This window comes from Perca fluviatilis, chromosome 4 (assembly GCF_010015445.1).
Source record: "Perca fluviatilis chromosome 4, GENO_Pfluv_1.0, whole genome shotgun sequence".
In the NCBI taxonomy this organism is placed as follows: Eukaryota; Metazoa; Chordata; class Actinopteri; order Perciformes; family Percidae; genus Perca; species Perca fluviatilis.
This window is the reverse complement of record NC_053115.1, coordinates 24903867-24922565: the sequence shown is the minus strand read 5'-3', so window position 1 is coordinate 24922565 and position 18699 is coordinate 24903867. Positions and strand designations below refer to the sequence as shown.

Here is an 18699-nt window from a genome sequence, read left to right as displayed (position 1 = left end):
GTATTAAATTGTTCATTCCTAATGCAAATTTACAGGTTAAAAGCCTGACTTTTTGGTTTTCACAAAGGAGGAAAAAAAATGGAATCATTTTGTTTTTATATTCATCTCAAGGCAATGTAAAAATGTTCTGTATGTTTTTTGAATGGTAGAAAGATTTTGCTTTTTGTTTGTGTATCTCAATAAAGGGTGAAAAATACATGATGACATTATGGCTACTGACCACAAAGGTGTTTTATCAATCCTCTCAACATGAAAAGTTTGAATTATAATAGCAAAACAAAACACAGGTGTAAGTTATAACATTAACAATATCTTCATTACAATTAACATCAATGAACCAGTATGCACAATGTGAGCACCCTGGCACACCTGAGCATCTAACTGCATATGCAGCCATTATTTTTGTTATTTAAGGGGTCAAAATGATGCCAACAGCATAAAGTAAGACATTATATAAACACTCCCATGGATAGAAAGCAGCTCATGGCAAAATCATACTATTGGAACTACACCAGTGTGTTGGTGTACCTTTAATTAATTTCATAAATCAATTTATTTTTTACCTGTCAAGCTTGTATTCATTTTTTCCCCTCATTTATACAAGCTCCCATGTTATTCCCACACGGCCATGTAATGATTAATTATAAAACTGATTCCTGATGAGCCCTTAATTATTACAAGTGTAATATTTACAGCAATATTTTTTGTGCATTTCCCATTCATTTTCAAATGTGCTTTATAAAGAAAGTAGTGGGGTTGAGTAGGGGATTGGGAGGTTGTCAAGTAAGTGTTCTGCCCTCTCAGCACTATTCAAAGATCAGTGAAAAGCCCTCTGCCAGTCAAACACACATCTCAAATGTCATATTTATATATAGCCAGGTGGCTGTCTGCCAACTGAACAACACAACCAATCACTAACAACACTGTCACAGTATCCCCAAGGAACAAGTTAATGCAGACATCTCTCTTGGGCCTAACATAAGGACACACACACACACACACACACACACACACACACACACACACACACACACACACACACACACACACACACACACACACACACACACACACACACACACACACACACACACACACACACACACACACACACACACACACACACACAAACAACCCCACACACACACAACACACAAACACACACACACACACACACACACACACACACTTTGTCAATCTTTTATTAGTAAACAAATTGACCATTCCCTTTTTACACATTTGGAAATACACTGCAAACAAGTGTTTTCAGGCATTTGTTACAATCAATATGAAACATAGTAAAAAGCTAAATATGGTAACTACAATGCTGATGGAATTACTGCAAACCGTGCACAATTCTATTGTGGTCACACAACTGGCTTAGAATAGAACATAGTCATTGATTTATGTGCAATTGGATGGTATGTATCTACACTAAAAATATACATAATATAGATTCAACACATTCCCAGGGCCAGCCCAAGACTATTGGTATTTTTCAAAGCAAAAACTGGCATACAATTTCTATTAATGCCTCCTGTTTCCAAATAAGGGGAAAAAACATGTGTCATTATCAAACTTCAAATATTTTTAAGCATTAACGTGATTAGCAATTTAAATCATTATTATACATTGACAATAAAATAAGAAAAGGTTAATTAAGCTTGGTTTAGTAAAATGGTGTTGACATTATATGGCACCAGGTTTTTCGTAGCAATAACTGAGCAAACAGTCAAAACCTAAAATAACATTCAGGGATGTTAAGAAGTCTGATACCTGTACAAGAATGTTTCATCAAGTGATATCACACAGATACGAACAGACTGCAGACAGATTGATAGTTAGTAATAAGGGCCAATTAATTAATACAAATAGTCAAAGTGCAGCTTTCAAAGTACCACAGGGATTCTCTTTAAGTTTAAGCTTTGACCTAAAATGCCACTCTGGTTTTCAAGAGATTTGGTCAGTCCCATCACACTGCTCATTGGATCAACTATGTCTGAGCAAAACTGTCATCAAATAAGCATAAAATTAGGTCAATATAAACTTATCATGTTTGAGACTGCTGGAATGAGATCATGTTTTTTGCACGAGTGTGTGCTCTGCTGTGTGAAAATTTTCACTCTGTATCCGTTTTCTTAGATTAGGTCACATTTTACCTTTGTCATAATAACTATTGCACTCCATAGGAAAATCCTGAAAAAAGGCAGCACTGCTTTGCACACAACCCATCAATAACAGCTATTTAAGATGCTTAAAAAGGCAAATAAAGTGGCTTGCGCTGACAGAAGAGCACACACTCCAGATTTATAAATGTGGAAATGCAGTCTGATTAAGCCCACATCTATATTCTTTTGGCAACTTTGAAAAGAGGTTTTGGGGCTAAAAGGGCTCAAGAGATACAGACAAGCATGAAATTACAAAGAATTAATAAGTCTGTGGGGGCTCATGAGTCAACTGACCTCAATTAGGCCAATATAAGAGATAAATGAAACTACTGTAACATAGCATCACAGAGTGAATGTAGTAGGGGATGATAGAGCTCTGTGAAAGCTGCTGTATAGTGTACTACATTTGTTTAAAACAAAATAAAAGCTGGACATACAAGGAATGAGGCAAAAGAAGTTTGGAGGAAGGAAAATCAGAAGGCAGACCTTGGAACAAAGCACGCACAGTAATTCAGAGCAGAATGGAGACCAAGGTTCATTAAGGGGTCAGCATGTCGACACAGCGCCACGTCTGATTCTGCATTTATAACCTTCTGCTGAGGGGAGATTTAAGCTCCAAAATCTGAGTTTCCTCTTAACGAAGTCTAGTTTCCAGATCTCAGTGTTTTCATTGCAGGCCACGTAGTAAAACATTGCATGTGCGAGCCACTGCTGATTATGTGCAAAAAAAGAAGAGATGAAAAATGTTTATGGGACAATTACAGAATCTGGCAAAAAAAACAATCAGTAAAACTGTTTTGAAGTAGCAGTAAAGGGTTGAGGACAGGCAGGCTCGCCAGTGAAAATAAGATTAGAGAGAAATAAAGATAAAGTAATATTGTGAAACCACTGTACACACTACAGGAAACTTCATACACAAGATTCAGTTAATACCTTTTCAGTAATTACAAGTGGAAGTGTGGAGCAAATGTGAGCAGCTGGAACTGTTATCATATAATAATAAACTTGAAGCCTTGATTAAATTCCTATCATTGGGAGATGTGAACTGCACAGTCATTCTCATCACGTTGACAATATTTTACAACAATTTGTTATCTTTCTCGGTGGCGTAAGTGACGATCAAAATATCCTTAGAAGCCAAAGTTTACAATTAAAAGGAATAGTTTGTTTTGGGGAATACACCTATTCATTTTCTGGCAGAGCGTTAGATAAGAAGAGCAATACCATTCTCATATCTGTCTATTAAATATAAGGCAACAGCCAGCAGCTGGTTAGCTTAGCTTAGCATAAAACCTTGAAATGGGTAAAAACCTGGCTCTGTCAGATATAACGTGTTAATTAGTGAGCTTGAGAGCTGCTGGTAGGCAGATTTTGTTACCTTTGGATGGCTAAATGATTCCCCATGTTTCCAGTCGTTATGCTAATATTTACCATACAGACATGAGAATGGTATCAATATTGTAATTTCACCCTAGGCAAGAACACAAAAAAGCATATTTCCCCAAAACATCAAACTATTCCTTTAATGTAAAGGAAGTAGGCTCCCACACACCTTTCATTTCCGCATTTCAGTGTGATTTTGTGAATTTACATCAAAACACCCACTTGGTGTTTTTGCCTTGAATATTTTTTGATGAAAACCGCAATCACACAATGAAACTTAACTGTAGTGTGCACAATCCGTCTTGCTTGATTTTGATAACCAACATCTCTCCAAATATCCTTTGAGAAAGCAAACATTGGGATTAATGATTGGTACAAACACTGATGACTGTTTGAACATAACCTCTTTCATCTCTTCTGATAAATAAGTGATTCCGCACATTAACTGTATAGATGGATCCTTCACAAAGTTAAACATGTTTGGGGAGAGACCTCCCAAAAGGCAAAAACTTCAGTGCTATCGAAATAATTTGGTGAAATTTAACCGTTTTCAGTCCATGTTTTGGTTGAAAGATATGTAACGTAAGTACAAATGGTTTCTAAATTCATGAATATATATGGGGGTCTTTCACTTACACATCAATGTTTTAATGCAGACAATTGTCAAGGCTCAGTAAGTATTTCTCATGCCAACAATTTTCATGACACCCCCGTCATCAAAGTGGCATTGCTGCACCCCGGTATCAGAGACGGCAGTGTGTTTTAGGGTGTGTGGTGGCTGTAAGCTGAAGCAGGCCGGGCACACACAGGGTAAGCAAAGGTCAGGTCACAGGTCATATGGGCACAGTCACCGGCATCATCAGCAGCACGTCCTGCGGGACTCTGACGCCTGACGTCCGAGTTTGAAAGCTTTTCCTGAAGTTCCACCTGCTGCGTCGACAACGGGAATGCGCTTACCTTTGAAGAGACACACATCACACATGTACAGAGGTTCCTAGCATTCAGCTGCCCTTTTCAAACTCTCCATTATCACACACACACTTTCCAACTGTGAAATACTTTGATTTTTCATATCTATTTTGTAAACCCATACATTTTTCAATGTAGCACTACATACCAATTAACTGACTGCAGCTGTGCCCTAGTTTTCTACAGCTCACTGATTCTAAGCAAGTTGAATATTTAATGTGTTCACACTAGAAAAATGGCAAAAGTGGGCTCAAAAAAGTCAGTATGCATCAAGGTGTGTTGTTGATAAATAAATAAAATGGAGGCACTACTCACATATGAGAAAACTTGAAATAAATTATGAATAGTGGTGAGACAGCTACAGAAAGATAAAAGATAAGTAATGAGTAATAAATATTTGAAAATCATTTAGCTTTCTCTTTGTGAACTTAAATTTACACTGGCATTCCAATGTCGCCTTTTTATAACAGTTAAGTATGTTAACTTCTTGCATACTAAGAGCAAAACCAGTGTGCTACAAAGATTAGACTACTAATATTTAGATATATTAGAATATAGTACAAACTGGATACAATTAATATGGAATGGGGAAACAAGCAGTGTCCAGTTTTTAGTACGCAAAAAGACCTTTGTATGCTTAATTTCTCTACTCTTCCTGTATGAACACACAACATACTCAAAACCTGCTTAGAATTAATATGTAGAATGGAATTGGGACACAGCTAGTGAGTATGTGTCTTTAATGCTTATCGGTTGTTGTATCTTATTCTGAACTAGTTCATCACTGTCAAAAGTCTGATCCAAACACAGAAAAGAATGACTACACTTCTGAAATGTTTAAAAAATAATAGTCAATACTGTTCAAAACATAGTTTACCTGATCGAAAACGCAAAAGGAGACAAGATAGTTATCTCAATGCTGTACAATGCTTGATTTGTCACAGTTTGATGAGAACCTGGGAATGTACAACGGCACCAAGTACTCAAGAAACACACTCACTTATCTCTATAAACACCTCGTTGATGTTAATGGCATTCTTGGCACTGGTTTCTACAAATATGGCATGGATGGAGTCAGCGTAGTCCTTGGCATCCTTCTCTGGCACTTCCCTGTAAATACAAGAGATATTTTGAAATTATTATGATGCAATATGCGCACAGATAGTCCAATTTCATGCATTACCTGATAACCATGAAAATGTACTTCAACAGCTATTATGTGGAAGATTCCCAATTTCATGGATGATATGTGTCGGGAGTATTTTTCATCGGATTTTTTAATTTTTCCCAAAAATGTAAATATGAAAGATTATTTAGTCCACTGTACATAACCACAACTTTCTTCTGATTAGTCTGATCACTTTATATTCCACAAAAGTCCACTTACACAGAATAATAATCAATATTCCTCCTTGCAGCTCCTTGCAATGATATTTTTAAGCCAAACATCAGATGTTATTCCTAAAATTCATATTATGGCCTTACACAAATTCCCATCACTCTCAAGCTGTAAATGAGGAGGCATCATCACACTGCACACAAGCATTAGCAGTTCATTATACACACAGCGTTGTCTGTAATTCAGGTTTACCTGGAGTCTGTCAGGTCACACTTGTTGCCAGCGATGGCGACCACTATATTAGGAGGACCATGCTGGCGCAGCTCCTTCACCCAGTTCTTCAGTGTTTGGAAAGATTCCTGATGATGCACAACATGTTGTACTATATGCTTATTTGCTTTGTTGCCAAGAGTTAGTTAAGAAGATAGATACCACTTTTGTTTTCATTGTAAACACAAAGCTGGAGTCAGCAGCCGGTTAGTTTAGCTTAGCATAACGAGACGGGAAAAAAGCTAGCCTGGCTCTGACCAAAGGTAACTCTAAAGCTCACAAATGAACATATTTTGTTGGTTTAAAAAAGTTTACCATTTCACAGGGAGTTAGTAACTCTCTAATGGTTGCCTGCCAGCTGCTCCCAGGCAAGAAACAATCTGGCATATAATTGTTTATAATTGTGTGTAATTGTGTAGAATTGTTGTTTTTACACTTCCTTTTTAATATGGATTAAACAAACAAGATATAAGGTGATATTTAGTGAGCTTTAAAGGCGCAGGTAGGCAGATTTTGTTACCTTTGGACAAAGCAGGGCTAGCTGTTTCCCCCCAGTTACCCTGTGTGTTGATGCAAAACTAAGATAACGACTGCTGGATGTAGCTTCATATTTACCATACAAACATTAGATCAGTATAGATTTTCTCATCTAACTCAAGAAGAAAGTGAATAAGTATGAATTGAAAATTTAAAGACTAGCAACAAAACATTGAAACTATACAGTAAGTAGTTAGTGGATTAAGTGGTTGAGAAGAAAAAGTAAATAATACCTCTTTCGTAATGTCATAAACAATGATGGCTGCCGCTGACCCTCTGTAGTACATTGGTGCCAGAGCACGAAACTATGAGAAGACAGAGAAAGTAAGCAATGAGTAATGTTGGATAGGGAGGAGGATGGCTTGTCTAAAGCCTCTGAATGACCTTCATTTCTGCCCATACTAGTATAATCTGCTTGGAAACCATGTAAACATGATGATCACAGTGTAACCAAGAATGTCTCGTTATCTTAGTCAGAGACAATTAATCCCGACTCATCTTTGAAGACAATTTCCTTCCAACTTTTCATTTTTGGATATGAAAAGGGCACTCAAAATATCATTGCAGTATTGTACTTTTATGTTTTTACACCCCGTAGATCAAGAAACAGTGTCTAGGCTTTTCATAAACTATGGCTAAGCGGTTACACAGGCACATGTTGATTACATCACTGTGAGTTTCATTAGATTAAATAATATTGACTGTAACAAACTCAAAACAAAGTATACAAATTAGCAAAAAGGATACCAAGTACCATTTTACTAAACCAGAGGCCAAATGTTCTGAGCCTAAGCCAAGTGGCTTTATTTAAAATGGAAGTATGGCAAGTCTTTCCACCAAGACCTCCTCACATGTGGTAGCCATCAAGAGAAAGATGAGCAGAATGTGTCAAAAGCTGTTAGGGTTTGGATATTTATGGAAGACTATACATTTGATCTTAACCCAATACATCACAAAGCCCTGCATAACCAAAACAACATGTGCATTTCTGAATCAATAGCTGCCTGAGAGGCTGGGGGTTCTTCTTTTTGCCAGGTTTTGGTATTTTTCTGGTAAAATACTTTCCAATGCTCTTTGAAACCTGGCTTCAACAATTCCCTGTCATAAAACCTATTACTTTTAGCCATGCTAGCAACATGTATATGTCTGTCTGTCTGTCTGTCTGTCTGTCTGTCTTTGGTCCAGACTTAAATACCTCAACAACTACAGGATGAATTGTCAATAAATGGTGTACATATATTCATTGTGCCCAGAAAATGACAACTGACTTTGTTGATCCCCTGACTTTTCCTCTAGCGTTACCATGAGGTCCATATTTCTTAATCTCTCTAATACTTGGTGGTAATGGCCAAATACCTACAAAGCCTTCCCATCAGCATCAGCTGTACTTTCTGTTTAGTGATAATTAGCAAATGTTAGCATGCTAACACCCAAGTACAGAGCCACTGGCATGGTCATCTTTTCTGTCCATCTTTCAGTTCAAGCCATGGTCAATAGCAATTGGCTGCGCCCACAAAAGCCATCGCAGCTCCAACCCAATCTTTACCTTGTCACATCCTTCCAAAACACACTGATAATCCCCAAATAACCAGATTACCATCAAATGTATAAAGAACACAGAAGCAAGTAGAAAACAGCAGCTGCGTAGAGCGCTGAAGCCGCTCCTGTCTGAAGGTACCTTAACACACATTCATTCACTGAAGAATTTTTTTCTGCAACAAATATGGGCTATTAGCTCTTGATCTCATTCTTTAATATGCAATGCTAGCAATGGCCTTTACAGGAGTTTCAAAATCTTTGTTAGCTAAACAAAACTACAGTTTATTTCAAGATAAGAAAATTAAAAGAGGCCTCTCCAACTACTAACCTCTTTTTATGCCTTCTTGCAATATACACTAGACTGGGGCTTTTAACAGATAATAAAACCATGTGTCATGTATTAACTAATGATATTTATTTTAAAAGAAACAACCCTCGTCTGAAAAAGACCTTCACTTGAAATGACCCTGCCTTCCCGCCAATTTCATTTTCCTTTACAATGCGATGGAATAAACTATCCATCTTGGAGTGACACTGTTACCTCAGGAAAGCACACATTCCACATAATTATAGTTGTTACTGGCCCCAAGTCCACCAACGGGAATCCAACTTGGGATATTTGGCAGAGGCACGGAGGAGAGTGCTGTCTGTTTCATTGGCTAGTGTTGGGCTGCACCACCACCACTCATGTGTGGTCTATCTCTGCCTTAACCCAAAGAGTAATCACAGCGAGGCCAGACGTCTGGCCACACAGAAGCCCAAAAAACAGCCCCAGTGATGCCTGCTGAGTGATGATTAATTGCTGAAACCACGAGTTGGGTGCATAATAAGACCCCCCCCTGCCCCCCCCTCTTATTCCAGTAGGATGCAAGGTTCCCTTCGCTTGTTTTCTGTGAGAAGGAACAGTCAGAGGGAGAGGACTCGATGGGCTGTTGACAGCTGGGCTCGGACGTACACGTGAGGCCTCATCTGGTCGTTTGTGGAAATCACAGAGCTTTCCTTTTTGCCCCGGTCTCTCCTTCCATGTGCATTGGCTGGCTTTGTGTTCCCCTTTCTAAACTCAACAGACCTTGATAGGCCAAAGCTTCACAGAAGTTAGAAAACAAGCCACGAAAGGCTTCAAGATGCCCCAGCAGCTTTGTATGAAAACACACACATACACATGCAAAACCTACCGAAGGAATGTTGCTATTTTTTCCACACACAGATGTGAACCTCTTGGGATGTCTAGAGGCAACGTGGGAGTGAAAAAGTGGATTTGTGGTAATGAAAAAGGTGAAGAAAATGGAAAAGAAAGCACAAGAATCACAGAAAAATAGATTGTTGCCAATAAATATTCCACTTTCCAGGAGAAAGCACAAAGGGGATAAAAGAAGGACATTATGGATGTGGAGTTGCAGTGACTCTCAGATAAGACACAGTGGCAGCATAGCACAAGCCAGTGGGCTGAGACAGCTTGGGTTTCATCCTTTCATCTTATCTTAAACTATGCTGCATTGATGTCCCCTCAATGCCGTGTAGAAGCCAAGGCCCCCAGAGGGGGGTGGGGGGGGGGAGAGGATAAAAGACAGCATGTCTTATCTCACCTCTCCGGAGAGGAGAGCAGCAGGGGCAAGACATTACAACAGCAGAGGATTGTGCATGAGAAAAAGAGAAGGGCATACACAGAAAAAAGGGGAAGGGGTGGAGAGCTAATGCAGAGAAATGTGGGATGCAATGTGTGAGTCAGAAGAGAAAGCAGTTCCTTACGCTCTAACTGTCTGGGGCTTGGTGTCGTTTGGACAGGCTTAAAATGCTACAACTGTACTCAAACACCAAGACTTCCTGTTCTTTATATCACAAACCATCTGTGAGTGGTTTCAGTCCTAAACTTTGCGTGGGTGATGAATTATTTAAAATGTTGATGCTGTAGACACACAGAAGTGTAGATTACATCAGAAGTGGCACCTGTACATCATAGTTGCTAAGAAACCACCAGTTTCAGATGTGTATGCAAGATAACACAATAACACAAAAGGAAAAGCAACTCCTTTATTTATGCCTCTCATGTATGAATGCAATGAGGAAGAAGGAGCAAGAGGGAGAGGCAGGAAAAAGATTAAAGGTGACAGAATGGACACATTGTGACAGACTTGCTGATGTTTCTGATAAACCAAACAGACGGCACTCCCTGATCTAAAGAATACAAATCAATTACACCACACGCATCATTTAAAAGGATGCTCCTAAATCAAGAGCACTGAAAGAAGTAGGTTATTGGTTGTGGCAGAACTCTACCTAGAGGAAGGTCAATATTGCCCCCTATCAGAAGTAATGTATAACTGCACACATGCAGGCAGCTTTCTCACTTCCTTTAATTTTAAATTAGCCAAGTCAAACTGATCGATACAATATCAAAAGTGTGTGCTGGTGTGGTTTGGCTGTGCAACGCTAAAACACATCATGTGTATCTTGCTCTTTGTTTACTATCCAGCAATCCATTTGAAAAAAATGCTGAGGCCAAAACCACAGCGGATGTTACTGACCCGCTCTTGTCCTGCCGTGTCCCAGATCAGGAACTTGTGCAGCTCGTTTTGGTATTGCACTGTCTTGGTCATGAAGGATGCCCTGGTGAAAAGAAAAGGCTACATGATAAATGTTCTATGTCACATGATTTAGCGGTTTTAGAAATTATACAGGTTTTATCCCAACTCCTTTTCAAGAGTCTGAGACAATGATAAAAACACACATATCCATTTAGATAATCAGTTGGTTTATACCTTAAATAGTTTGCCAGCTTTAGTGAACAATAACATTGTAAAACATTCAATAGGACTTACTTACATTGTATGAATAAGAGTTTGACCGGTACTGTATTTTTGAGGATGATAACAATATCAGCATTTGGTATTGATTGATCTGGCATTTCTGTACTGCAATGTCTTATCGGCCGACATATCCTGATACAGATATATCTGGGATAAGCTGAAATTGGTCAATAATATTGGCAATGAAGATATATATTGATAGGGATGTTGCACTGACTGAATATATTGTCTTCAAAATGTCAAAAATTATGACAATGTCACAAGGTGACAAAGCAATGTCTTAAATTGCTTATTTGAGTTGACCCACAACAACAAAAATGTATGACAAGCTAGAACCAAAAGAATGTTGGCATTTTTGCTTAAAAAGTGATTTAAACAATAATTGATTATCAAAATGTTGGCTGAATAATTTTCAAATCCTTTCAGCTCTAATTGGAATTGATTTATCTATAAATAGACAGAAATGAACTGATTGCATGAAAACATCCTGTAACAACCCTACACAAACCAATGAAACAGAATAAACACAACTAGCGTTGGGAGACAATAGGAACTTACCCAATTGTTGGGTTGATGTTTGGGTCAAAGCTGTCCTCCACAAATCTCCAAACAATACTCGACTTCCCAACGCCAGTGTCCTGTGGAGACAAAATAAAGACGATGCTTACTAAACATGGTCAGAAACGATTACTAGAAGTATAATCACTGTATAAAAACAGATTTTCTGGCAAAATGCCCAAACATTATTGCTTTTTTGTGGCATCTTCTTCCTTCCTGCTCTTTGTAGGCCTGTAACTTTATGATAGTTAAACAGGACAGACCTAGTTATGCTTACATTTTTTTTTTTTTTTTTATTCCTCTTATTGGTGGGTGGCTGTGGCTCAGTCCCATGTCGAAGTATCGAGAGTTGCCTCCAATGCTACGCCATCAGTGTAAATGTGTGTGAATGTTTATCTGATGAGCAGGTGGCACCTTGTACTGCAGCCTCGGCCACAGCACCAATGGTTCCTGTACTATGTAAAAGTGCTTTGATGAGTCGTTAAGACTAGAAAAGCGCCATTTACATTTATTAGTTGAGGATGAACAGGACATTTAAGAATGTTACTTCAGGAATTATATCTTATGCGGTTGTTATATGCAGTACAGACATGGATGAATGTTGTTCCTCTGTAATGTTATTTAGGACACACAAGGGTTAAGCTTGCAACAAATAATTATTTTCATAATCTATTAAGCTATCTGTAATTCATTTGAATAATCAATAACATATTTTCTGAAGTAGAACATTACAGGTACTACGAGGTACAGTAAATAGTTTTTGCCTACAGCAATTAGACTGCAAAATGAAAAAGTAAAAATGTCTTTGGTATTTTAACTGCATCATTGCACAATTATGCAACTCTGTGGCACTTTAATTTCTTGCATACTATTTTTATTGTAGGTTTCTTCAGGTTATAAATCGCTTATTGCTTGTCGGAACTTCCTATTGTTATATTCATTCAACCTTTATTTAACAGATCATTATATGCGACCCTCATTTTAAATTTCATCGAGTCAATTATGTATGTATTTACTGTATTGTCCGTACTGACCATATTTTAAAGGGTTTTCTCTTTCTTTGAATCGAAAAAAGTGAGAGTCCAAGATGACAACTTCAAATGTCTTGTCTGAAAAACAGCCCAAATGATATAAATTAGCAAGTCCTCATATTTGAAAAGCTGGACGCAGAAAATGTTAGGCAATATTGTTGCTGATTATTTATCTACTGATCGAGGAAACGATTTTAATCTCATTAGGCTTGTAGATTATGGAGAGGATGCTATTCCAGGGATGTATTAATGGGATTCTGGTGGACAAAAATATAAGAGTTATGGGTTAGCCTATGTGCAGTTTGGACATGCACAACTGTTGTACCTGTGACTGATTTAAACAGTTTTAAACTGCAGAATACACAGTAACAGTAATAATATGCATTATCACCCACCTGATTACAAGTATCAACACATATAACTCATGTAAACAGACCTGTCAATCAATAGCCTGATGGAGCAGCAGTATGGCTCATTTGATGCCACAGGTACAGTCAGATGTGCAGTGAGGACTACAGACAGACGTTCACTTAAAAATCGATGCTGACTTACCCCCAGGAGACAGACTTTTAACTCTCTGAGCGCCATATCGATCTCCTCTCACTCAAAATGAGTTCGTGTTGATGACCATTGACAGTGGTTTCCTTTTATCTTGAATATTCTTTAGGTGTTGTATGTTTACAAACAACTTTACTTCATTGTTGTCGAAAGCTGCTAAATGCGCATCTCAGGTTAAGTTATAACTCTCGTTATTAGCGTTAAAATGTCCCGTAGTACGTCGCATTTGCCATATTGTGATTATTGTAAACAGCTAGCTACAGTAGCAACCAGTGAAGCTCGCGCAGTCTCCATCTTGAACTATGGGGAGAAGTCACGTGACAGTTTCGGCTTTTTTTTGTTTGGAGAAACACACAAAGCCCAACGCTGAAGTTAGCTTCCCATTCGGCAGTTAAGGGGACACTTAAGGGAAACTTAAAGATGAAGTTAGCTTCCGGTTAAGGGAACCATAACAACATTGCTGAACGACTGACTGGTCCTCCGTTTTTTGAACCTCTCTGTTGTGAGAGGGTGTTAGACATTTTAGGTTAAGTATTAAAGCTGTGTGAAACCCACTTTGGGATTTGTGAAAGCTTATTTGGAAAAATGCAATAACGGGAGATTTCACTGAGTATTTTTTACCTGTAGACCACCTTGGACCAAAACGTAGCAACACATTTTTTTAAACTGAAATGGGAGTCCGTTGAACACCCTGTTGTGTGCGCAAGCCCTCTGCCTGCGAATCGGAAGCTAACTTCAGCGTTAAGTTTCCCCTTAACTGCTGAATCGGAAGCTACGAATCGGAAGCTGACTTCAGCGTCGTCAAAGATTTGCCCACAGGCTGTATTTACGCCCAGTTATGTCGAGTTTGTGCCCAATCTGAGAAACGGTTATCGGTTTGGTTTGTTTAAAAAGTTGATCGACCGGTGTATCCTAGCATCAGGAAGTACCTCCAGGAAGTAGTTTGCTGTCTTGTTTGAGTGACAGCTGTGCGGTGGTGACAGCCCACACGGGACGGCAGCCCGCTGAGCCGAGCCGATACTCAAGATGGCAGGTAATGGCACTTTTCAAACAGTGTGTTTTCTAGTACTTTTAAGCTGTGTTGGAACTTATAAAGCTGCATTATAGTCTCCATGGTATACATGTTTAAAATAGCGGCTCTTACTGTGCTGTATTTGGGGTATTCCCAGTCAAAGTGCGAGCTAAGGCGAGCCAAGTCAAGCGAAAGCGCTAGACAAGCCTTGTTAGCAAACTTAGCACTGCTAGCCAGCTAGCTAACGAAAGCTACTCATGGGTATCGACATGTGTGACTTTGAGGCTACATTTAAACCTATAACTACTCAGTACTTGTATATGTTTTTTTTATTTACCACTCACTTCTGTAGTTAGACAGTACCGCATGCTTTCAGTCGTGTTTGTTATCGAACTGTTGTCATAGCAAAGGCTAGCGAGTTGACCTAGCTAACGTTAGCCGATTTGCTAAAGTCATTTCCAGCCATAAGCTGACCAAATCCTCCTTTATACCATAACAAAGGGGATATTTCTTTGCAAACGTGTTTTGGGTTTTTTGTTTAACTAGTCGTGGCGTTATTTACTCAGCACACGACACACCTCGTTAAATGTGTCTTTTCGAGACATGAGTTGTTTTTATAGTTGGAGCACATTCCCCTGCATGCCCAGCTGTAAACACTGACACTGGCTGTTCCAGCACATGCTTCTCCTTCTGGGACTTCTTTCTAGGCTCTTCTTTTGACTACAATTGTCTGCATTATTGTCCTATCTTTATGTGTGAGTGGTATTGAAAACAAGGAGAACTCTGACTTAGTAACTTCTTTGTAGTTAAGGCAACATAACAAATATGCCCTGAATTATCTGAGATGTTTGTGATTTGACCAAGAAGAACTTCAACATGTATTTTAAAAAGAAAATGACTGTGTGGGATCCAGGAGTAACATTGGATCACATTGGACTGCATGATAATGGAATAACAAACTGGATGTGTAATTTTCAGCCACATGCTTTATTCCTCAAGAGTTGTACATGATTAGTAGTTTTAATTTAGGCAACACAATTGTCTTAGGTGATCCAACACGTTTGTGATTTGATTTAAAGAAACCGATAAGTCAGGGCTTAGCCTAATTGATCTCATATAGGGAAATTTGTGGAGAATAAGACATGCTTTATTGATCTCCAGGGGGGAAATTCAATTTTTTCACTCTGTTGTTGTTACACATTATACACCGTGTCACAGCAGCAAAAATGCATAGGCAGATGCACAGTATAGATGAGCAAATAAAACCTTATACATTATGAGCATCTGTTATATTCAAAATGAAGCATTAAGAAAAAATAAATAAAGGTACTAAATACTATATGTACAAAACGTATATGGTAACTGTAAAGGGTATTGAGACAATAAATAGGTGAGGAGACAAGATAATTGGTACAAAAAATGAAATGCTAAAGTTTCACCTGAGGCAATGGAGTCAGGTGGTGTCTCATGTCTGCAAACAGCATAGAGACGATACATAAATGTACAACAGAAAAGTACCCACACCACACTGTAATCAGAAGTTCCTTAAGCTTTTATTAGCAGCATTTTGATGGAACACTTCTTTCTCAGACGATAGATGTATAGAATTAATTAATGAAGAAATTTATTTCAGACATATCAAAAATAAACCAAACAAAACATCAAAGAAATGTACTAATAAGTTAAATAAACAAAACATTCAATAAACAATAAGTAACATTAGCCAACATAGACATGTCTGAAAAGTAGGAAGAAGTATACACTTATTTAATCCTACCCCTCTTCCATAACTCAGGAAATTTTTATAATATTATTATTATTTCATTTACCACATATTTCTTATTTATATTTATGACATATTTATCTTATTTATATATACAAAAATCATTGCTTTGTACCTTTTTTTTTTTTAACTGGATTATGTTTGGACATTGCTTTAGTTCTGTGCACAGACCATATAGACATATAGTTGTGCGAACAGCTAGAACCTTGAATTTAAACTTATCACTTAAATTACAACCCCCCCTCTCTATCAAAAAAGAACTTGAAAGAATGATGTTATGTTGATAACATGTTTGGCACCATGGATTCACCCTTTAACTGCCCTATGCTTGCAGGTCTATCTTTATACTTTGAAGATGGCCATGATGATCTGGATGATTGTGAGTACTTTGGTTATTTTAATTTGTTAACAACCACAAAACCTGGATTGATGGATTCATTTCTTGTATATGGAACTTTGTTTCCCCTCCTCCCTTCAGTAGGGAGGTATATGGAAGTGTCATCTTTCTGGGAAACCCCATTGACCCATGTGAAATATAAAACTGTCAACAGTATTTCAGCGTTTTACGCCATGCTATAATTAGCGGTCATACAGGCCGACGGTCCCTGTTGTCTGCATTAGCTAGGGTGATGAAACAGCTTTTGGATCATACAAGCCAGTGTGTATTTATTGTTGAAACATTAAACGTAATAATTACTTGTACCTGAGGCTTTCTTCACACATTTGAGTTTCTTTGTTTGTTTGTGACATTTAGCCTGACTCTTCATCAACATGGTACTGTGACTAGTGTGGTGGATCTGTCAGCGCTCAATTAAAATGTTTTGTTTTTGTAGGCATCAGTTGAGTGCTTCAGAGATCAAGGTTCCAGTTTTTGTGACAATAAAATTATATTTTTTCTCATGCTGCAGTTGGATTTGATGACTATGGTTCAGAGTGCGACGGAATCCGCATCACAGCCTTCCTCGATGCAGGACAAGACAACCTAACTCCTCTTGGGAGGCTAGAGAAGTATGCCTTCAGTGAGAATGTCTTCAACAGGTAAGTGAAGTCCCGTGGTCAGGCTGTCAACACTCTGAAAAACAGACAAAAGGCTAAATATCAGACAGACAATGGGATGGTCATCAGTATTTTTTCAGGGTGTGAGGATGCATTGTCAAATTATATAGTGGTATGTGAACACACAGGGATGCATATTGTAGTGCAGAAAATATAGATTTCTTTTTTTTTTACCTGCCAAGAAGTCGACTAGAACTCTTGATTACTCTTCATTTTCGTTCTTCACTGTTTGTAGCTTGCTTTAAGAGATAAAATGATGCATAACTTAATGCTGCTGCAACTGAGATTGACAGTAAAGGAATCTACAGAGCTTATAATATTGATACATTTTATTTAAATAGCGCTTTTCACAATACTTATTTACAGAGTTAAAACACACTAAAAATAGGGGCACCTATGGAGAAGGTGCTTGTCTGCTTAGATTGTAGAAATCACAAATGTGCAGTTGCACATTACAAAAAACAATTAGCCAGAATCATGCTGTAATCCATACATACGCTGTTTCCTTTCTGACCGTGTGCCACACTAATATTAGTACATTTGAAATTAATCCTTTTTTCTAGCATCTACACTAAGCCCACTTTATTTTTTTTGTATATGCAAAAAATGCTAACAGAAAAATTAATACAATTTTCGATTGGTATTTTTGGTGTTGAAGTTTCAGAAAAATGTATTGATGTATAAACCACGATTTCAAATGTATCTGCAGTTGTGTGGACATGTCCTAATGTGGACAATTTGTGTTGAGAGCATAACCATAGTGGGGTTAGCAACAAGGAAACATCAGACTGCAACCTAGTGGAACTATCAAGGAAATGTGGCCAATTTCACTTCTTAGAAGTGATGTGAAGATGTAGCCAGATATTCAAATGAACCTTTCATCTAATTTTATAAACCTTATCTACCAGGAAACTTATGTTTTAAAACAGCGATAATATAGATTTTGCACCAAATTGGGTGTATTTTTGGCTCTGTTGTTGTATTTTATGCTGTGTAAACAAGAATTTGTATTATTTGCACTGTTGAAAGAAAGTTAGATTGATTGTTAGATCATTCACTTAATGTTCAGTGATTGCAAGTAAATCATTGCTGAAAGGTTTTTGTGGCTCAAATAAGTAATAGCATAATGTTGCACAATAATATCTTGTTAATTGATGTTCTTTACTTCATTGTATCATAAACCCCGCATTGGAAAATTTAAATGTGATAGACATATCATCCACCTCAAGTAATCTCCAGATGTTTGTTTGTCATCTAGACGACTGTCTGCATTCCTGTGTATTTACTAATTGTATACCTGCCTTAACTCTGTAGTGCAGGAGTGCCAAAGACTTAAAGTAAAGCCATGGGTGAATGGTGTCTGTCTGAATGGATATGGCAATAAGTTGATAATAGTAGCCCAATGTCATGAATGATGACTCATTATGATTCATACAAACCCTAATTACAATGAAGTTGGGACGTTGTGTAAAATGTAATTACAAACAGAAAACAATGATTTGCAAATCCTTTTCAACCTATATTCAATTGAATACACTAAAAAGACAAGATATATTTAATGTTCAAACCGATTTTTTTCCGGCAAATATTCACTCATTTTAAATTTGATGCCTGCAACACGTTCCAAAAAATCTGGGACAGGGGCATGTTTACCACAGTGTTACATCACCTTTTCTTTTAACAACACAC

General features: G+C 37.9%; 1 protein-coding gene and 1 long non-coding RNA gene across 2 annotated transcripts; one reads left to right on the top strand and one right to left on the bottom strand.

The window, feature by feature from the left end:
- Positions 1 to 1189: 1189 nt before the first annotated feature.
- Positions 1190 to 13482, bottom strand: rab22a (RAB22A, member RAS oncogene family). The gene is made up of 7 exons (XM_039796536.1): positions 13154 to 13482; positions 11571 to 11650; positions 10731 to 10812; positions 6900 to 6971; positions 6112 to 6218; positions 5521 to 5630; positions 1190 to 4508 (listed from the first exon to the last, which is right to left on the bottom strand). The coding sequence occupies exons 1-7, from the start codon at positions 13187 to 13189 to the stop codon at positions 4411 to 4413; spliced, it is 585 nt and encodes a 194-aa protein (XP_039652470.1). The 5' UTR covers positions 13190 to 13482; the 3' UTR covers positions 1190 to 4410.
- A 44-nt stretch (positions 13483 to 13526) lies between these two features.
- Positions 13527 to 18506, top strand: LOC120556809. Its single transcript, XR_005638893.1, has 3 exons — positions 13527 to 14192; positions 16289 to 16333; positions 16863 to 18506. It is a non-coding gene; the product is annotated as an uncharacterized LOC120556809 (long non-coding RNA).
- The last annotated feature ends 193 nt before the right edge of the window (positions 18507 to 18699 follow it).

Bases quoted from the DNA above. Each gene is read 5' to 3' on its own strand.
- rab22a (XM_039796536.1), bottom strand. From the start codon at position 13,189: ATGGCGCTCAGAGAGTTAAAAGTCTGTCTCCTGGGG. The intron at 6,219-6,899 runs GTATTATTTACT...GTGCATCATCAG, and splicing joins TTTATGACATTACGAAAGAG to GAATCTTTCCAAACACTGAA. The intron at 4,509-5,520 runs GTGAGTGTGTTT...GTCTCTTCAAAG, and splicing joins CGAGGTGTTTATAGAGATAA to GTAAGCGCATTCCCGTTGTC.